Below are 19,597 nucleotides of genomic sequence, written 5' to 3'. Positions count from 1 at the left end.
CCCCAAGTGCTGGTGGCAGCGCCAGGTATTGAGGCGAGAGACTCGCATGAGTTTCTAGCATTGCACTCGCAAATGTGACCCCTGCCTATAAGGATGAATGCACACATGGCCTTTTAATAGGTTTTTGATACCATTTTTTCCTTGCTGTTTGATACACACACACACGTCATATGTTCATGGTGCGTCTCCCAAATAATGCCGTAAATGTACGACACTTTAATCCATCACCTGGGCTCCTGCAATAAAGGCTGGGTTCATAGATTGCTCCAATTCAGACACCATCTGTTGTCTTATACACACTCACCCAACAGCCCCCAGATCCAGGGCTGTGGAGTTGGTATCCACTTTGATGGAGTCGGTATAAAATGGACAGACTCCTAAAATGTGTAATTAATTGCGGTGGCGTAACTACAAAGTTATGGGCCCGGGTGTGAACTTTCAAATGGCCCCCCCAATGCAAAATACATATACTCTCCGTACACCTCGTACACGCACGGCTCCGCACACCTCGTGCACACGCTCCGCTCCGTACACCCTGTAAACCCCTCCTGATCCCATACATGAACTTACATTCATCCTGCACCATGACAACCAGCACAGCAGAGTCCTGCACACACTGAGGCCCCTCATTATGTGACCCCTGACTCCTCCCCTCCTGTGACCTCATCACAAGTCCTGTGCGCACAGAACAGCCTTGGTGCGCTCCTGAATAGGTAAATGCTAGACTGTATGGGCTCCTTCCACTTCCTAGCCTGCCTCAGGGACTGAGTGCGCTTCTGAATGCGCACCTTCGCTGCCCCAATGAACCAATCAGTGTCAGGCCAATTGCAGCCTGGCAGCCAAAGCACAGAGCTGCACAGCCAATGAGCAGCTGCAGCTCCCAGAGGCTGCTACTCCCCTGACACGCCCACTACACAGCTCACCTTTGAAGTGCAAACTCGTGAGCGGGCCCCGTCGCAGCTGCAACTGCGGTAGTTGCACCCCTGATTAATTGGGTGCAGTAGTACAATGCAGGATGTGCTGTAAATGTTTTCATAAGAATTTGGGAAAGTTATGAGATGTCCTATAAATGCCTGTCCTATTCCTGATCTAAGGATCCCAGCTTTTAGCTGAGATGAATCTGTGCTGCACTTTATGTACATGCTCAGTAGGGGTGCAGTGCTGGGGAGTCTGGGAAATTGAATCAGTCAGAGGTTTGGTTTAGGACTCCACAGCCCTGCCCAGATCTGCTATTTTATCAAAACTACTCAGCCCTTCCAGAAGCAGGACAAATAGGATACCTGAAGCATCACCACTTTGCCAACAAGCACAACACACTGCAGCCAGAATTATTGCAGTGCTTTTTTGAGCAATCTGGCTTATACAAACCACATACAAACCATAAAAAAAAAAGTTTAATAAACTTTTTCACATTGAAAAAATGCCCCTAGTTTTTTTTTTTATCCACCCAAACTATTAAAGTTACCCTATTATTTAACCAGCAAGGGGAAAACAAAAATGATTTTAAAATCCCACATCCCATAAAGCTAAGGGGGGGGGGGGGGGTGAAAAAAAATCTATCAAAAAGTTGCATGTACCTCAAAATCTAAAGTTCTTTTTCTCTATTTTTTAAAAAATGGATAACTTCTTTCATTATTTTACCCATTTATATACCAAACTCCACAGCACCCTACAGATGCTATCATCACTGTCCCCATTGGGGCTCACAATCTAGATTCCCTTTCATTATGTCTTTGGAGTGTCGGAGGAAACACGGGGAGAACATACAAACTCCTTGGAGATATTAATAACAAAAGACTGACCGTCACTTCCAAACAGAAAATTGGTGTGTACAATAGCCTACTAAGAGTAGCCATCTCCATACATAACTAAGTTGCACTCTGCAGTGCTATAATACCTGAAATATATGAAATATGAACTGTTTAACGCTATGTGCGCATCTTGAGTATTTGCACACGTTTCTGCATCTCTAGGAACGTGTTGGCAGCAAAAACAGAAATAACACGTTTTGAGGCTTTTTTGTACAGCAATGAATACTTTTTGGAACTAAATAAACATATCTGAAAAAACGAAAAAAAAAAAAAAAGTTTTATGGTGTAATTTCCTTGTGCAACCTCTTCTTTTTCATGCCTATTTACCCTGTCCCAGGCTAAAAAATAGCAGTCCTCCGTTGCCCCAGAGATGGCACTTTATATTTGAAGCACCAATTCTGGCACTTTGTACCAGGGTATGGGGAAGAACTTGGGTTGTTGCATTGGGGTAATGGGATTAGGGGTTGGTGTCAGCAGCTGGCACCCTAGGTTTAGTAATGAAGGTGTCAGCCAGACACCCTCATTACTAAACCCGTAAGGAAAGAGTTAAATAAACACACACCAGACTAAAACACTAAGTTTTATTTCAAGTAGGCACATTCTTTAATCATTTAAATTCATCAATATACTCACCCCAGGTCCGATGGTAATCCAAGAGTTAAAGGGAAGCCATCAGCAGGATTGTGCACAGTAACCTACAGACAGTGTCAGGTTGTCGCCGTTATACTCATAAGGGCAGAAACACACTGGCGAATTTTCCTCCAAGAATCGGATCGTAAAACTTGCCCTGGCCGGCAGCTCTCCTGACCTGAGCTTGACAGCTGCATAGTAATCCGTCATGCTCAGGTCAGGAGAGGTGCCAGCCAGTGCGTGCTATGCGATTATCGCGTGAGAAATTCGGCAGTGTGACTCCAGCCTTACAATGATACCATGGTGCAGTTACAGCCACTGCTCTCTACACTGTGTTCCAAATTATTATGCAAAAAATATTTCCTCATATTTTCTCTAAATTACCTAGATGAATTGCAGTCATTGTTATTTTCCAGTCATCTAATATTCTAGTATAATTGCAATGTTTTTGAACAAACTGCCTATGAAAACAGTATATTTTTAAAAATAAGAAACACTCAAAATGCATGTTCCAAATTATTATGCACAGCAGAGTTTTCAACCTTTTTATTTTTATTTTGAACAAAAAAATGGTCAATTGTGAAATGATAAGCATTATCAGCTTATTACAAAATGAAATCAAACAGTTTTCAAGTCAAAACTTTATTCTAGGTGATGTTACATTTGCACATAGGACCCCTTGTTCGAAAGAAGCTTCTGAACTCTCTCGTCCATTGAATTTGTCAGTTTTTAGATGGTTTGTGCTTCAATTGTTTTGCATGTGGACAGAATACCCTCCTAGAGCTGTTGCTTAGATGTGACCTGCCTCCCGCCATCATAGACACTCCTTTTGATGATGCTCCAGAGGTTCTCAATGGGGTTGAGGTCAGGGGAAGATGGTGGCCACACCATAAGTTTGTCCTCTTTTATGCCCATAGCAGCCAGAGATGCAGATGTGTTATTTGCAGCATGAGATGGTGCATTATCATGCATGAAAGTGATCATGCTGCGGAAAGCACGGTTCTTCCTCTTGAACCATGGCAGGAAGTGCTGTTTTAGAAACTCCACATAGATTATGGAGTTCATCTTTACCCCTTCTGGGATCCTAAAGGGGCCGTCAATCTCTCTCCCCATGATTCCAGCCCAAAACATTACTCCTCCTCCTTGTTGGCGCCTTAGCCGTGTTTTCATGGGGTGTCCATCAACCAGCCATCCTCCACTCCATCCATCTGGACCATTGAGCATTGCACGGCACTCATCGGTGAACAAAACAGTTTGGAAGTCAGTCTTCATGTATCGTTTGGCCCACTGGAGCTGTTTCTGCTTGTGTGCAGTGGATAGAGGTGGTCGACAGGATGGCTTACGCACAGCTGCAAACCTCTGAAGGACCCTGCATCTTGTTGTTCGGGGGACGTTGGAGGCACCAGCAGCTTCAAAAACTTGTCTGCTGCTATGACAAGGCATTTTTGCAGCTGCTCTTTTAACCTGACGCAATTGCCTGTTGGAAAGAGTCCTCAATTTTTCCTTATCAGCACGCACACGTGTGTGCTGGGAATCAGCTACATACTTCTTGATTGTGCGATGATCACGATGAAGTGTCTTGGCAATGTTCATTGTAGTCATGCCTTGACCTAAATACTCCACAATTTGTTGCTTCTCATCAGCTGACACATCCTTTTTCTTTCCCATTTTGGCAAAAAATGTAGGCTGCTTAATAATGTGGAACAGCCTTCTTAAGTAGTCTTGCCTTTATTTGGACACACCTGCCAAACTAATTTGCACAGGTATCTGCAATTGCTTTCAGTGATATACTGTAAAGAGCCCTGACACACATCACCATCGATGAGTTTAAATGACAAACAAAAAAATTCTAACCTTATCACTCCTAAACTCTTTTTGCATAATAATTTGGAACACAGTTTATACTCATAACGAGGACTTAATCCTGGGTCGGTGTGACTGAAACAGAATGCTGCCGGGGAAAGTAAAGGTTATTTTCTCCCCTCAGCATTCTGCTAAATGTAGGTGACGGACAGTTTAGTAATGCGATTAACCTGCAGATTAACCTCATATCTAAACAATCACTAGTACATACACACGTGGTCAAAATTGTTGGTACTCTTCATTTAATGACAGAAAAAACCCCAATGGTGACAGAAATAACTTTAATCTGACAAAAGTAATAATAAAAAAATCTATGATAATGAACAAATGAAAGTCAGACATTGCTTTTCAACCATGTTTCCACAGAATTTATTAAAAAATAAAACTCATGAAATAGGCCTGGACAGAAATGATGGTACCCCTAAAAATAATGTGACAAAAGGGACATGTTAAATCAAGGTGTGTCCACTAATTAGCATCACAGGTGTCTACAATCTTGGAATCAGCGAGTGGGCCTTGTATAGAGGGCTACTAGAGTTGAGCGACTTTGGTCGGATCGGGTTTCGTGAAACCCGAATGAAACAAAATTTGAGTCGGATGAAACTGATCCGACTAGGGCAAAAAAAGGAGTTTCGTCCAAAACCTGACCCCAATGCAAGTCAATGGGGAATAAAAGTCGGCATTGAGTGGATGAATGTCATCCGCTCAATGCCGACTTTTATTTCCCATTGACTTGCATTGGGGTCAGGTTTCGGATGAAACTCCGAATTTTTTTGCCCTAGTGGGACCAGTTTCATCCGACTCAAATTTTGTTTCATTCGGGTTTCACGAAACCCGATCCGACCAAAGTCGCTCAACTCTATGGGCTACAGATACTCACTGTGCTGTTTGGAGACATGGTGTGTATCACACTCAACATGGACCAGAGGAAAGAGTTGTCTCAGGAGATTAGAAAGAAAATTATAGACAAACATGTTAAAGCTATAAGTTATAAGACCATCTCCAAGCAGCTTGATGTTCATGTGACTACAGCTGCACATACTATTCAGAAATTTAAGCTCCATCGGGCTGTAGCCAGCCTCCCTAGATGTGGCCGCAGAAGGAAAATTGATGACAAATCAAAGAGACGGATAATACGAGTGGTAAGAACAGAGCCCAGAAAAACTTCTAAACAGATTAAAGGTGAACTTCAAGCTCAAGGAACATCAGTGTCAGATTGCACCATCGCTGTATGAGCCAAAGTGGACTTCATGGGAGACTACCAAGGAAGACACCATTGTTGAAAAACTCATTAAAAAAACAGACTGGAATTTGTCAAACTACATGTTGACAAGCCACAAAGCTTCTGGGAGGATATCCTATGGTCGGATGAAACAAAGTTATAACTTTTTGGCAAGGCACATCGGCTCTATGTTCACAGACAGAAAAATGAAGCATATCAAAAAAAGAACATTGTCCCTACTGTGAAACATGGAGGAGGCTATTTTATGTTCTGGGGCTGCTTTGCTGCATCTGGCACAGGGTGTCTAGAATCTGTGCAGGGTACAATGAAATCTCAAGACTATGAAGTGATTCTAGAGAGAAATGTGCTGCCCAGTGTCAGAAAGCTTGGTCTTAGTCGCAGGTCATGGGTCTTGAAACAGGATAATGACCCAAAACGCACAGCTAAAATCACCCAAGAGTGGCTAAGAGGAAAACATTGGACTGTTCTGAAATGGCTTTCTATGAACCCTGCCTAAATCCTATTGAGCATCTTTGGAAAGTGCTGAAACATGCCGTCTGGAAAAGGCAATCTTCAAAACACGAGACAAATGGAGCAGTTTGCTCTTGAGGAGTGGACCAAAATACCTGTTGAGAGGTGCAGAAGTCTCATTGACAGTTACAGGAATTGTTTGCTTGCAGTGATTGCCTTAAAAAGTGATACTAATTAGTGGACACACTTTTATTTAACATGTTGCTTTTGTTACATTATTTTCAGGGGTACCATCATTTCTGCCCAGGCCTATTTCGTGAGTTTTATTTTCTTTAAAATTCTGCGGAAGCATGGTTGAAAAGCTATGTCTGACTTTCATATGTTCATTGATTAGTTATTAATTTTGTCAGACTCAAGTTATTTCTGTGAGCATTGTGTGTTTTTCTGTCAATAAACAAGGGGTACCAAAAATTTTGACGTGTGTACCTACACCAAAATTGCAACCACACTTTAAAATGTAATCACTTCACTTGAAAAAGTGCACCCACAATCTGTTATAGGGAAATTCCCATTACCGGTAAGTAACTTAGATTTTTCCCATCAACCATGACAGCACCACTTGAGAGATTTATATAGAACAACAATCCACCTTAGTAGGGGCCACCATTTGTACAACCCTTTGACCGAAAGTTAGATAAGTTGTGGAGGATAAGTCAAGTCTGTAGTGTGTATAGAAGGTTGCAGGAGAGGATCAAGTTGCTGCCTTACAGATCTTGTCAATGGGTACCTCCACCTTCTTTGCCCAAGAAGTCGCAATTGCTAGTGTGGACTGAGCTTTAATGCCTTCTGGTATTGATGCTACTGGCCAAATAAGCTATACTGATGGCCTCCCTAATCCAACTTGCTAAAGTGCTCTTTGAGACTTTAAAAGGGAACCTGTCAGCTCTTTTGGCCACTATAAGATGCAGCCACTGCCTTTCATATAGAATGCTCTAGATAAGCCCCCGGTCTGGTTATTATGCTCACCCAGGGGGGCGGTCCGGGGCCTCCCATCTTCCTGCGACGACGCCCTCCTGCTTACTTCATGGCTCCCCTGCATCTCGCTCCTGCGCAGGCGTACTTATCTGCCCTCTTGAGGGCAGAGCAAATTCCTGCAGTGCGCAGGTACTGGGCCTCTCTGACCATTCCCGGCGCGCCTTCGCACTGCAGTAATTTGCTCTGCCCTCAATAGAGCAGATAAGTACGCCTGCACAGGAGCGCGATGCCGGGGAGGCTGTAAAGCAAACACTAGTGCAGCGGCACAAGAACATGGGAAGCGCCGGACCTGGACCTGCGACACTCATCGGACCGACTGCACCGTACCGCCCCCCGTGGTGAGTATAATAAAACTTATTTTTCTTATCTTGCAGGTCGGACCGTGGGCATATCTACAGCATTATAGAATGATGTAGATAAGCCCTGAAAGGCATTGACTGCAACTTATAGTGGTCAAAACAGCAGACAGGTTCACTTTAAGCCCCTTACTAGCCCCCTTGACAAATTAACACCTCTGAGAACTGAAGAAAAATTAGTTTTTCCCCCTATGTGAGAACTATAATGCAACAAAAGGCTGTCAGTGAAATGTCAGGCAGAAAGTGTTCAAATTGGAGAATATTCAAGATCATTATTTTACTAATCAGTACTTTTAAAAAGAAAAAACCTCAGAATGCAAAAGGTCGACACAGACCCCGTTGTACACGGGTGGGAACGCAATTCCTGCTATTGTTGAAATCAGCCTAAAAAAATTAGCGCACAAGAAGAGGCTGCACAGTAAACAATAGGTCAATGTTCTCAAAGGAGATACTATAACAAGTTTGCAAAATCTAGACGCCGATGAATCCCTTCAAGATATCTGCCATATATGTACTGCGCCATATTTGGTGTGGGGGTACGGCGTGGGTTCAGTAGCTGAGCCTGCACCATACTCAGCAGTTACTAGCTGTATTACACAACCAGTATCTGCTTTTAAAAGCAGTGATCAAAGCTGAACTGAGCTCCAATCGTTGTTGTTGACCCATTAAACCCTTTTAGGCTGTGTGCACACGCTGCGGATTTTGCTGCGGTGTACAGTACCATGATTCCCTATGGGAATCAAAAACCGCAATGCAGACGGTGCAGAATTTTCCAAGCGGATTATCTGCGGTTTTCAATCCGCAGAAAGAATTGACATGTCAATTCTTTCTGCGGATTCTGCTGCGGTTTGCCATCTCCTCCATTGAGGAGATGAAAAACCGCAGAGCAATCCGCAGGTAAAACCGCAGGTATTTTGACCTGCGGTTTCACCTGCGGATTTTACAAAATCCGCGCGGATGAATCCGCACCAAATCAGCAGCATGTGCACACAGCCTTAAGCCTTTTATGACATATGACTTATAAGCATGTCATAGGTTGTGTCCCCCCACTACATGCAGGCTTCGGCGTTGAGCCCGCATGTTTTTCCAGAACATGTCAGCAGGCTTAATCAGCTGACATGTTCCTATTAACAGGCATAGGTGAAATCGCGATCCATCCGCGGCTGTTAACATGTTAAATGTCGCTGTCAATTTATGACAGCGGCATCTATAATATAACCGTGGGAGCGTCACTCTGTCTGAAGCCTTTATAGACTGCACAAGCGCGACGCACCAGCGCAGTCTGGACCCCACAGAGTGACACATCCCCCACAGAGTGAGGCATTCCCCCAGGAGATCGCGGTATGCGTAAGCACTGAACGCATACCGTGATCTCTGCAACATCTTACCGAACCCGGTGTTGCTGTTGCCGGCGGGGTCTTGCGTCTTCAGGTGATGTCTGGACAGGCCGGGTTGTAGGGCCGGACTCGGCGCCTGCTCAGTCTTCACTTTCCACCGCCATTTTCTTGAAGACACACTGCTGTGTGTCTTCAAGAACATGGCGGCGGAAAGTGAGGACTAACAGGCGCCGAGTCCGGCACCACAACACGCACACTCCAGACATGAATCAGTGCCTGTGCAGTCCGCGCTTACCGCTGCCATTTTCTTGAAGACACACTGCAGTGTGTCTTCAGCAATATGGCGCCAGACAGCACGGTATGGGCATGCACTTACTCCGGCACCAGAGACCGGCCTCCGGCAGAACAGGACAGCGCTGGACACAGGGAAGAAAGGCGAGTATAAATGTTTTTTTTTTTAATGTGTGCAGCTTAATAGGGGTGAGGGGAACCATTCATATCAGGATTGGGGGGTGAGGGGACCATGCATACCACGATAGGGGAGAGGACCATGCATTCCAGGATTGGGGGGGGGTGAAGGGACAATGCATACCAGGATTGGGGGGGGTGAGGGGACCATGCATACCAGGATTGGGGGGGGTGAGGGGACCATGCATACCAGGATTGGGGGGGGTGAGGGGACTATGCATACCAGGATTGGGGGGGGTGAGGGGACTATGCATACCAGGATTGGGGGGGGTGAGGGGACCATGCATTCCAGGATTGGGGGGGTGAGGGGACCATGCATACCAGGATTGGGGGGGGTGAGGGGACCATGCATACCAGGATTGGGGGGGGTGAGGGGACCATGCATACCAGGATTGGGGGGGGTGAGGGGACCATGCATACCAGGATTGGGGGGGTGAGGGGACCATGCATACCAGGATTGGGGGGGTGAGGGGACCATGCATTCCAGGATTGGGGGGGTGAGAGGACAATGCATACCAGTATTGGGGGGTGAGGGGACCATGCATACCAGGATTGGGGGATGAGGGTACCACGCATACCACGATAGGGATGAGGGGGTACCATGCATACCACGATAGGGATGAGGGGGTGCCATGCATATCAGGATTGGGGTGTGAGGGAACCATGAATACCAGTATATGGATAAGGGGGTACCATGCATACCCTTTTGCCCTATTCAAAATAAAAAAAATAAATAAAAAATACACATATCTGGAATCGCTGCGTCCAGAAACACCAGATCTATCAAAATATAAAAATAATTAATCTGATCAGTAAACGGCGTAATAAGAAAAAAAATCAAAACACCAGAATTACTGTGCTTTGGCCGCAGCAACAGGCGATCAAAAAAATCATATGTACACCAAAATGGTATCAAAGCTGTCAGCTCGGTGCACAATAAGCCCTCATCCGACCCCAGATCCTGAAAAATGACGCTATGAGTCATGAAATATGGCACTTTTTTTTTTCCAAACTATGGATTTTTTTCACCACTTAAATCATACAGAACCTGGACATGTTTGGAATCTGTGAACTCTTAATGACCTGGAGAATCATAATGGCAACTCAGTTTTAGCATTTAGTGAACATGATAAAAAAAAAAAAAAAAGAAAACCAGTGGTGTTGTTTAAAAGTACAATTCGTCCCCCCCATCCAAAAAAAAAAAAAAAACACACCTCTCGCGCGAGCATATTGACCTAAACATAAAAAAAAAAAGTTATGGCTCTTTGAAGACAGGGAGCAAAAACGGAAAACCCCAAGGTCGTGAAGGGGTTAAATACCGCTATCAATTTATCCCAAAATTAGGTGGATGGAGAAGTGCTCACTAAGGTGAGTTTCACACGGCCGGATATTCCCGATACCGGAAAAATCGGTACCAGAGCTATCCGTGTGTATACGTGGTACCTCCATGTGGCACATGTGGCTACAGTAAGCGCTATTCCCCGGTGGCTGGTGCTGAACGCGACTGTCATTCTTCTTTCCTGCTCTGCCGGCAACAGCGAGCAGGAGAGAATGAATGAATACCCGACGTGGGGTCCCCCTGTTTGTGAACCAACCTGGCAAAACTCACAGCTGGGGGCTGCTATTCTCAGGCTGGTAAGGAGCCATTGATCTTGGCCACCCACAGCTTAAAAACAGCAGCCCGCAGCTGCCCAGAAAAGGCTCATCTATTAGATGCGCCTATTCTGGAGCTTTGTCGGGTTCTTCCCACTTGCCCTGTAGCGGTGGCAGGTGGGGTTAATAAGGGGTTAATGTCACCTTGCTATTGTAACATTAAGCCCGGTTTAGTAATGGAGAGGTGTCAATAATAAACCTATCCATTACTAATCCTAGAGTTATTCAGGGGTTAAATAAACACACACACACAATAAGAACAAAGTATTTTAATGAAAGAATACACTACACAGTTTTAAAATCTTTATTATACTCCTAATCCCATATCGAAGCCATTGTTCTTCTGAAAAAAAATAAAAATAAACCAACAATATACATTACCTGTCCGCCATACAGTCAAGTCTCACGGCGTAAATCCATATCAGGGTTTAATCAGTTTACAGCCGGAGCGCTGCTAATGTGACCGCTCCGACTGTAAACTATTGTGGAATGAATGAGAAGCTACGTGCAGGCTCAGTGACTAGCGGTGACGTCACTGAGCCTGTGCGTGCTGCATCCACAACCTCAAATTTCACTGTGTTTTGAGGGTTTGATTCCGTTCATGTAAAGAATATGAGCTCAGAAAGGAGTCCAATTATGGTGGGATCATATACAGGAATGTAAATTAAGAAGGTTGCCTGTATTAACCCCACATGAAGGGAAACAAGCAAACACAGAGCCAGTTCAACAGGGTTATATATCAAAAAATATATATTTTATTGATCAAATTGTTAAAATAGACAAAACAACCAATTATATTAAAACAAAAGGTGCCTCTTGTGTGAGGGACTGCACAATAAATAACCTCTGCGTATACTGGCAATGGTTAATTAATTCACATAATGTTTTTTATAGAGATCCAAAAAAGATTAGAGGCTCATGAGGCTGTGTGCCCACGTAGCGTTTAAGCGTTTCTGCAGCGCTTTTTGACAAGCGATTCTGCTGCAGAAACGCTTAAGAAAAGCATCCCATTGATTTTTAATGAAAAACGCACATGTTGTGCCAATGGTGCGTTTTTAACCGCTGCGGAAACGCTTAGCGATTAAAAACGCAGCATGTTCATTAATTTTGCGGAATCGCATGCGATTCAGCATACCGTCAATTATATGGGCAAAAACGCTTAGGAAAACACATGCAAAAACGCTTGACAAACGCTTACAAAAGCGCGTCAAAAAACGCATGCGTTTTCCTGGGAGTAGGGTGTGCGATTCTGCTCAGGTTTATTCTGCTTCAGAATTGCTATGTGGGCACATAGCCTGAAAGTGGTTATGAAGTTGTAACCTCAATCATTAAACATGTGGTCAAAATTGTTGGTACTCCTCCTACAGTGGCTTGCAAAAGTATTTATTCCCTTGGCTTTTCAGCTGTTTAGTTACATTAGAATCAGTGTTAAAATATTTTTGTAATCCGATTTATGTGTGATCATCAGCACCGAATAGTGAAGGTGTAGGCCACTCGGGGATAAATCCAAACCTCCGTTCTTATGCACTTGCACTTTTTGACATAAGTGAATCTATATGGAGCTTTATCATACAAAAATACACTTTGATTATATGCACACGTGGTCAAAATTTTTTGTACCCCTCGTTTAATGACAGAAAAACCCACAATGGTCACAGAAATAACTCGAATCTGACAAAAGTAATAAGTCAAAAATCTATGAAAATGAACAAATGAAAGTCAGACATAGCTTTTCAACCATGCTTCCACAGAATTTAAAAGAAATAAAACTCATGAAATAGGCCTGGACAGAAATGATGGCACCCTTAACTTAATATTTTGTTGCACAACCTTTTGAGGCAATCACTGCAATCAAACGATTCCTGTAACTGTCAATTAGACTTCTGCACCTTTCGACAGGTTTTTTTGCCCACTCCTCAAGAACAAACTGCTCCAGTTGTCTCTTGCTTGAAGGTTGCCTTTTCCAAACAGCATGTTTCAGCTCTTTCCAAAGATGCTCAATGGGATTTAGGTCAGGGCTCATAGAAGTCCACTTCAGAATAGTACAATGATTTCCTCTTAGCCAACCTTGGGTGTTTTTAGCTGTGTGTTTTGGGTCATTATCCTGTTACAAGACCCATGACCTATGACTGAGATGAAGCTTTCTGAAACTGTGCAGCACATTTCTTTCTAAAATCCCTTCATAGTCTTGAGATTTCATTGTACCCTACACAGATTCTAGACACCCTGTACCAGATGCAGCAAGGCAGCCCCAGAACATAAAATAGCCTCCTCCATGTTTCACAGTAGGGACAGTGTTCTTTTCTTGATATGCTTCATTTTTCCGTCTGTGAACATAGAGTTGATGTGCCTTGCCAAAAAGTTCCATTTTAGTCTCATCTGTCCATGGGACATTCTCCCAGAAGCTTCGTGGCTTGTCAACATGTAGTTTGGCAAATTCCAGTCTGGCTTTTTTATGATTTTTTTTCAACAATGGTGTCCTTGGTTGTGTCCCATGAAGTCTACTTCGGCTCATATAACGATGGATGGTGCGATCTGACACTGATGTTCCTTGAGCTTGAAGTTCACCTTTAATCCGTTTAGAAGTTTTTCCAGACTCTTTCGTTACCATTCGCATTATCCATCTCTTTGATTTGTCATCAATTTTCCTCCTGCGGCCCCGTCCAGGGAGGTTGGCTACAGTCCCATGGATCTTACATTTCTGAATAATAAGTGCAACTGTAGTCACAGGAACATCAAGCTGCTTGGAGATGGTCTTATCACTTTTACCTTTAACATGTTTGTCTATAATTTTCTTTCTAATCTCCTGAGACAACGCTTTCCTCTGGTCCATGTTGAATGTGATACACACCATGTCACCAAACAGCACAGTGAGTATCTGTAGCCCTCTATAAAGGCCCACTCACTGATTCCAAGATTGTAGACACCTGTGATACTAATTAGTGGACACACTTTTATTTAACACGTTGCTTTTGTCACATTATTTTCAGGGGTACCATCATTTCTGTCCAGGCCTATTACATGAGTTGTTTTTTTTTAATTCTGTGGAAGCATGGTTGAAAAGCAATGTCTGACTTTCATTTGTTCATTTTCATAGATTTTTGATTCATTATTACTTTTGTCAGATACAAGTTATTTCTGTGACCGCTGAGGGTTTTTCTGTCATTAAACGAGGGGTACCAACAATTTTGACCACGTGTGTATATAATCAAAGTGTATTTTTGTATGATAAAGCTCCATATAGATTCACTTATGTCAAAAGGTGCAAGTGCATAAGAACGGAGGTTTGGATTTATCCCCGAGTGGCCTACACCTTCACTATTCGGTGCTCATGATCACACATAAATCGGATTACAAAAATATTTTAACACGGATTCTAATGTAACAAAACAGCTGAAAAGGCAAGGGAATAAATACTTTTGCAAGCCACTGTATATGTGATTTTGTAGGCAATGGCTGGATTTTCAATGACTTTAGGTCCAGGAAACTCCTGTCGTGTCAACTCGACACACGTACAAAGAAAATAATGTACATCACTGGACGGTCCCTGTAAAAGCACAAACTGCAGACTCCAGTGGCAAAAATGCGTTTTATTATTTTGTTCCCTGAAAGGGAACCTAAAATACAATACTCCTTTCCTTTTAGGCTGTCATTTTGGTCATGTTAAGATAGTTCTGTTCTTGTCTCTAGTAATTCATATACAACCTTGATACAAAGGGATAATTATTTTTAATACTGTATGGACAATGTGTCAAAAATAGTGGTCGGTATTTTATATGATCAGAAGTAGTTACAATGAATGACGGGATAGCACTTTTCTGTATGTCTCATCTAGACAAGCCTGCATTTCCATATTAATCCAGATCATTGTCTACACGCTACACCTAGATTAAGAAACTGGTGGCTTTGGGAGGTTACACCACTTTGTCTGCTAATATATTGTGTCTTGTGTATAGAGACAACTCTGTGGCTACATGTTACATCTCAAGCACCAGCAGGAGGCTGTGTGGAGCCATAGACAGAGAGTGCTGCTGTCTGGTGCCATATTACCAAAGTACGCTCACCTAGAAGCACTGCCTCTAGAGAATTGCCAAATAACAGCTTCCAATGGCGGATGACGCAATTTTTGTTCATAGAGAATCCAATCGAAAAGGGTTCTGTGTACCTCTGCACAAAACCATAGGCATAGAGGTTTAATGTGGCTCTATATGTTTTACAGACGTGCAGAGCAGTAATATTGCCATATAAATCAGAGCATAATCCATAAATGCAAGTGTCCTGAAAGATAAGAAAAACGAGTTATATTATACCCAACCCGGGGCGGTCCGGGTCTAGTTTTGGTCCGATGGGTGTCGCGGTCCGGTGCAGAGTCCTGCAGTGTGCGGGCGCCGGGAGAAGTCCGGCGCTTGGGCACTGCAGTATTCTGATCTGCCCTCAACAGGGCAGAGCAGTGCACCTGCGCCGAAACCACGACAGGCAGCAAAGAAGAGGAAGCCACCGTTAGAAGATGGGAGGCACCGGACCGCAACACCCATCGGACCAAGACCGGACCGCCCCCCCCCCGGTGAGTAGAATATAACTCCTTTTTCTTCTCTTTCAGGTTACATCGGGGGCTTATCTACAGCAATACAGAATGCTGTAGATAAGCCCCTGATGTCGGTGCTGGCAGCTCATAGTCGAAAAAGGAGGTGACAGATTCCCAGGTCAGGCTGTGAGGCTGCGCAGCATCATTGACGTGAGCGCTAGTAACTGATGCTGCGCCGGCAGCTTCCCATTCATTTCCCTGCAGCTTACAGCCCGAGCGGTTGCATTAGCACCGCTCCCGGTGGTAAATTGTATATCCCCCCCAATATGGATTACGCCGTGGGACTGAGCGGAGGACAGGTATGGTATATTGTTGGTTTATTTTTTCTTTATTACAGAAGATCAAGGGTGTCATTTGGATTAGAACAATAAAGATGGCCAAACTGTGTGGTGTTTTATTTCATTAAAATACTTTTTTCTCCCTGAGTGTGTATTTATTGAATCCTTTACGTACTATAGGATTAGTAATGGATAGGTGTCTTATTGACATCTCTCCATTACTAAGCCGGGCTTAATGTCACCTTACAATATAAAGGTGACATTAACCCCCTATTACCCCATATGCCACAGCTACAGGGTAGTGGGAAGAGAGGCTAAGTGCCGGAATTGGCGCATCTTATAGATGCGCCTTTTCTGGGGTGGGTGGGGGCAGATGTTTTTAGCCAGGAGGGGCCAATAGCCATGGTCCCTTCCTAGGTTATTTTCCCTCTCTGGTGTAGAAAATTGCGCCGGAGCCCACGCCATTTTTTTCCCTGAAAATAATCTTTTATTAAATACATACATACCCCCAAATTTGCAAACATACTATATAACTGTATTGCTCACAGACATCTATATATCTAACTATTCTGCATGGATTTACTGTATGTAAACCATGTATTCCATACTGTCGGCTCCTGCATTGATTTTACAGAAGCCGACAAATGAATTAGCGGCTATTCTTCTATCTCTCTATGAAATATAAAGATATATATATATATATATATATATATATATAGATATATATATATATATATATATATATATATATATATATATATATATATATACACACACACACACATACCTACCTATCTATACTATGTTTATATATCTATTCTATCCTATTGTAAGCTGTCAGTGTGATTTTACTGTACACCGCACATAAATTGCCGGCTTTTCAAAGGACACCGGCGTGTATTTCTCGCAAGTCACACTGATGGTCCGTGTGGTGTGCGATTTTTTTCTCGCACCCATAGACTTGCATTGGCGAGTCTCGGCCAATATACGCTGCAAATAGTCTATGATGCCGATAAGTTGAATCAGCGATGGGGGGTGCCACCGGGCCTCTTAGCGGCCGTGTGGTGTGCCGGTATTAGCGGCACACCATTGGCTCAGCTGAGGGCCCCTGAGGGAGCGGGGGCTCTAGGCAGCTGCCTGGTCTGCTTGCCTCTAACGCCGGCCCTGCGTATCGCTATTAGCACCACGCAGACGCTATGGGGCCCGTGAGTCGTGAGGCCCAGTGCCTACGCCAGCTCTGGGCTCCCCACCCTGCATCACACTTTCAGGCACATAAGCGTTTTTTTTCGCGTTTTTTTCCATGCAAGAACGCTTACAAAATGCATACATTAAGCATCCCGTTCTTATAATGCATTCTGCAATTTCTGTGCACATGATGCGTTTTTTCCGCAAAAAAAATAAAAAGCATTGCGGTAAAAAACGCAGCATGTTCATTAATTTTGCAGGAAAAAACGCATTTCCAACTATATTCTATGAGAATGTGGATGCTCCGGATAAAAACGCATAAAAAACGTGCAAAAAAAATGCGTTTTTCCTGGGAAGGAGTCCGGTTTGTAGTCAGGAATTTTCTGCATCCGTGGGTACATAGCATTAGCTGTATCGCATCCTGGACAAAGGTACAGATGAAGTCAATGTTGGAACAGGGAGATGTCAGCTTCCTCCACCAACATTTCCCTGTGTGTCTGACGTCTCAGTGCAGCGGGTGTAATGATGTCACTACATCTATACGGCTGTGCAGAGCTTCAGAGGAAAGAGAAGTATTTTTATTTCATCAATGAGCAGTTTGTGGGGGGCAATTATACTATTTGGAGGGCTAGGTGTGGGCCATTATACTGTTTATTTGAAGTGCTAAGAAGGGAATTATAATGTATGGAGGGACCATCATATTGTATGGAGGGCTGTGAAGGGGCCATCATACTGTGTGGGGAACATCATACTGTGTGATGGAGCCATCATACTGTGTGACGGGGCCATCATACTGTGTGACGGGGCCATCATACTGTGTGACGGGGCCATCATACTGTGTGACGGGGCCATCATACTGTGTGGAGGGGCCATCATACTGTGTGGAGGGGCCATCATACTGTGTGGAGGGGCCATCATACTGTGTGGAGGGGCCATCATATTGTATGGCGGGCTGTGGAGGGGCCATCATACTGTGTGGGGAACAGCATACTGTGTGGGGAACATCATACTGTGTGGGGAACATCATACTGTGTGGAGGGGCCATCATACTGTGTGGAGGGGCCATCATACTGTGTGGAGGGGCCATCATACTGTGTGGAGGGGCCATCATACTGTGTGGGGAACATCATACTGTGCGGAGGGGCCATCATACTGTGTGGAGGGGCCATCATACTGTGTGGAGGGGCCATCATACTGTGTGGAGGGGCCATCATACTGTGTGGAGGGGCCATCATACTGTGTGGAGGGGCCATCATACTGTGTGGAGGGGCCATCATACTGTGTGGAGGGGCCATCATACTGTGTGGAGGGGCCATCATACTGTGTGGAGGGGCCATCATACTGTGTGGAGGGGCCATCATACTGTGCGGAGGGGCCATCATACTGTGTGGAGGGGCCATCATACTGTGTGGAGGGGCCATCATATTGTATGGAGGGCTGTGGAGGGGCCATCATACTGTGTGGGGAACATCATACTGTGTGGAGGGCTGTGGAGGGGCCATCATACTGTGTGGAGGGGCCATCATACCGTGGGGAACCTCATACTGTGTGGAGCGGCCATCATACTGTGTGGGGAACATCATACTGTGTGAAGGGGCCATCATACTATGTGGGGAACATCATATTGTATGGAGAGCTGTGGAGGGGCCATCATACTGTGTGGGGAACATCATACTGTGTGGAGGGCTGTGGAGGGGCCATCATACCGTATGGAGGGCTGTGGAGGGGCCATCATACCCTGTGGGGAACATCATACTGTGTTGGGGTCATTGTGGGGTATCATACCTTGCGGGGGGGCATCTCACTATATTTGGGGTGCACTTTTGTTGGCATCCTACATTATAGGTACCATGAAACGGGTATCTTCGTGTGTGGGAACACTGAGGGGCTTCAATAAGGGCAGCCCTTTGTAATCACTGCAGAGCTGTGAAATGTGCTTTTCTGTGACCCCCACTTTTTTTTTTTCTTTGGGGGGGGGGGGGACACCTAGGACTTCTGCCATGGGGCTGTGTACTCTCTGCTATGACACCGCCCCCATTGGTGCCAGCCTGCATCCAGTCACACACTACCATGACTAATGCCTTCAGGCCAGGAGACGGTCAGCGCGCAGGAATCACAACTATGTCCGGCCGCACTGCACACAGGTAGAGAGGCAGCCATGGAGGGAGAGACGCGCACACCGCCGCTACCGATCCTGTTTTTCCTGTCGCGTCCGCTCCGGTAGCCCCGGGCAGAGGTCACGTACCTGAGGCAGCAGCCGCCGCTCTGCGCTCCGTCCTGCGCTCCCCGGCACAGGTGCTATGGCGGGCTGCGTGGCGCCGGTTCACTACTGTCCTGTGACTGGAGCCCGTGCACTGAGAGCTGAGAGTTAGCGCGGCTGGAATTTCCGCCACACAACACGTGCAATGCGGGACATTCCCGGCCAGTGATGCGCCTCACGTTAGTAATACCGGGGAATGCTGGCTGCCTCTCACAGGAAATCATTGCCTTTTGGCTTTCTTTCTCGCCAGTATTAGAAGGGGATGTTTCCTCGCGTGTTCGTGACACTGGGCTTTTATTCTCTTGGGGACCTGTGTCTGAAAGCAGAAGTGTGGAATACCTGTCACCTCAGGTGGCTGCAGGGAACTGGCCTCAAGAAAAATCCACTCACTTTATAGATGTGTCAGTGGGCCTGGGGACGTATTTGATAACCGTGTGTGACCG

At 44.9% G+C, this 19,597-nt stretch overlaps 1 protein-coding gene across 2 annotated transcripts in view; it reads right to left on the bottom strand.

Moving 5' to 3' along the window:
- The window catches only part of NFKBIZ (NFKB inhibitor zeta), a 29,333-nt gene extending 9,942 nt beyond the window's left edge, over positions 1 to 19,391 (bottom strand). Inside the window, exon 1 of one of the 2 annotated variants that reach the window (XM_073586240.1) lies at positions 19,140 to 19,391. Coding sequence is in view for 1 of the 2 variants with exons in the window: in XM_073586237.1 (XP_073442338.1) it covers positions 571 to 667 (97 nt within the window). In the remaining variant the exon portion in view is untranslated. Of the gene's footprint in view, positions 1 to 570; positions 717 to 19,139 lie in introns of those variants that run through there. The other variant, XM_073586237.1, reaches the window with a different exon arrangement.
- Between the last annotated feature and the right edge of the window lie 206 nt (positions 19,392 to 19,597).

The sequence above is a fragment of the Dendrobates tinctorius genome, unplaced genomic scaffold (assembly GCF_039654945.1).
Source record: "Dendrobates tinctorius isolate UK_male_01 unplaced genomic scaffold, ASM3965494v1 ptg000091l, whole genome shotgun sequence".
NCBI classification, from domain to species: Eukaryota; Metazoa; Chordata; class Amphibia; order Anura; family Dendrobatidae; genus Dendrobates; species Dendrobates tinctorius.
The sequence above is the reverse complement of the archived record's forward strand: the minus strand, read 5'-3'. Positions and strand labels throughout refer to the sequence as shown.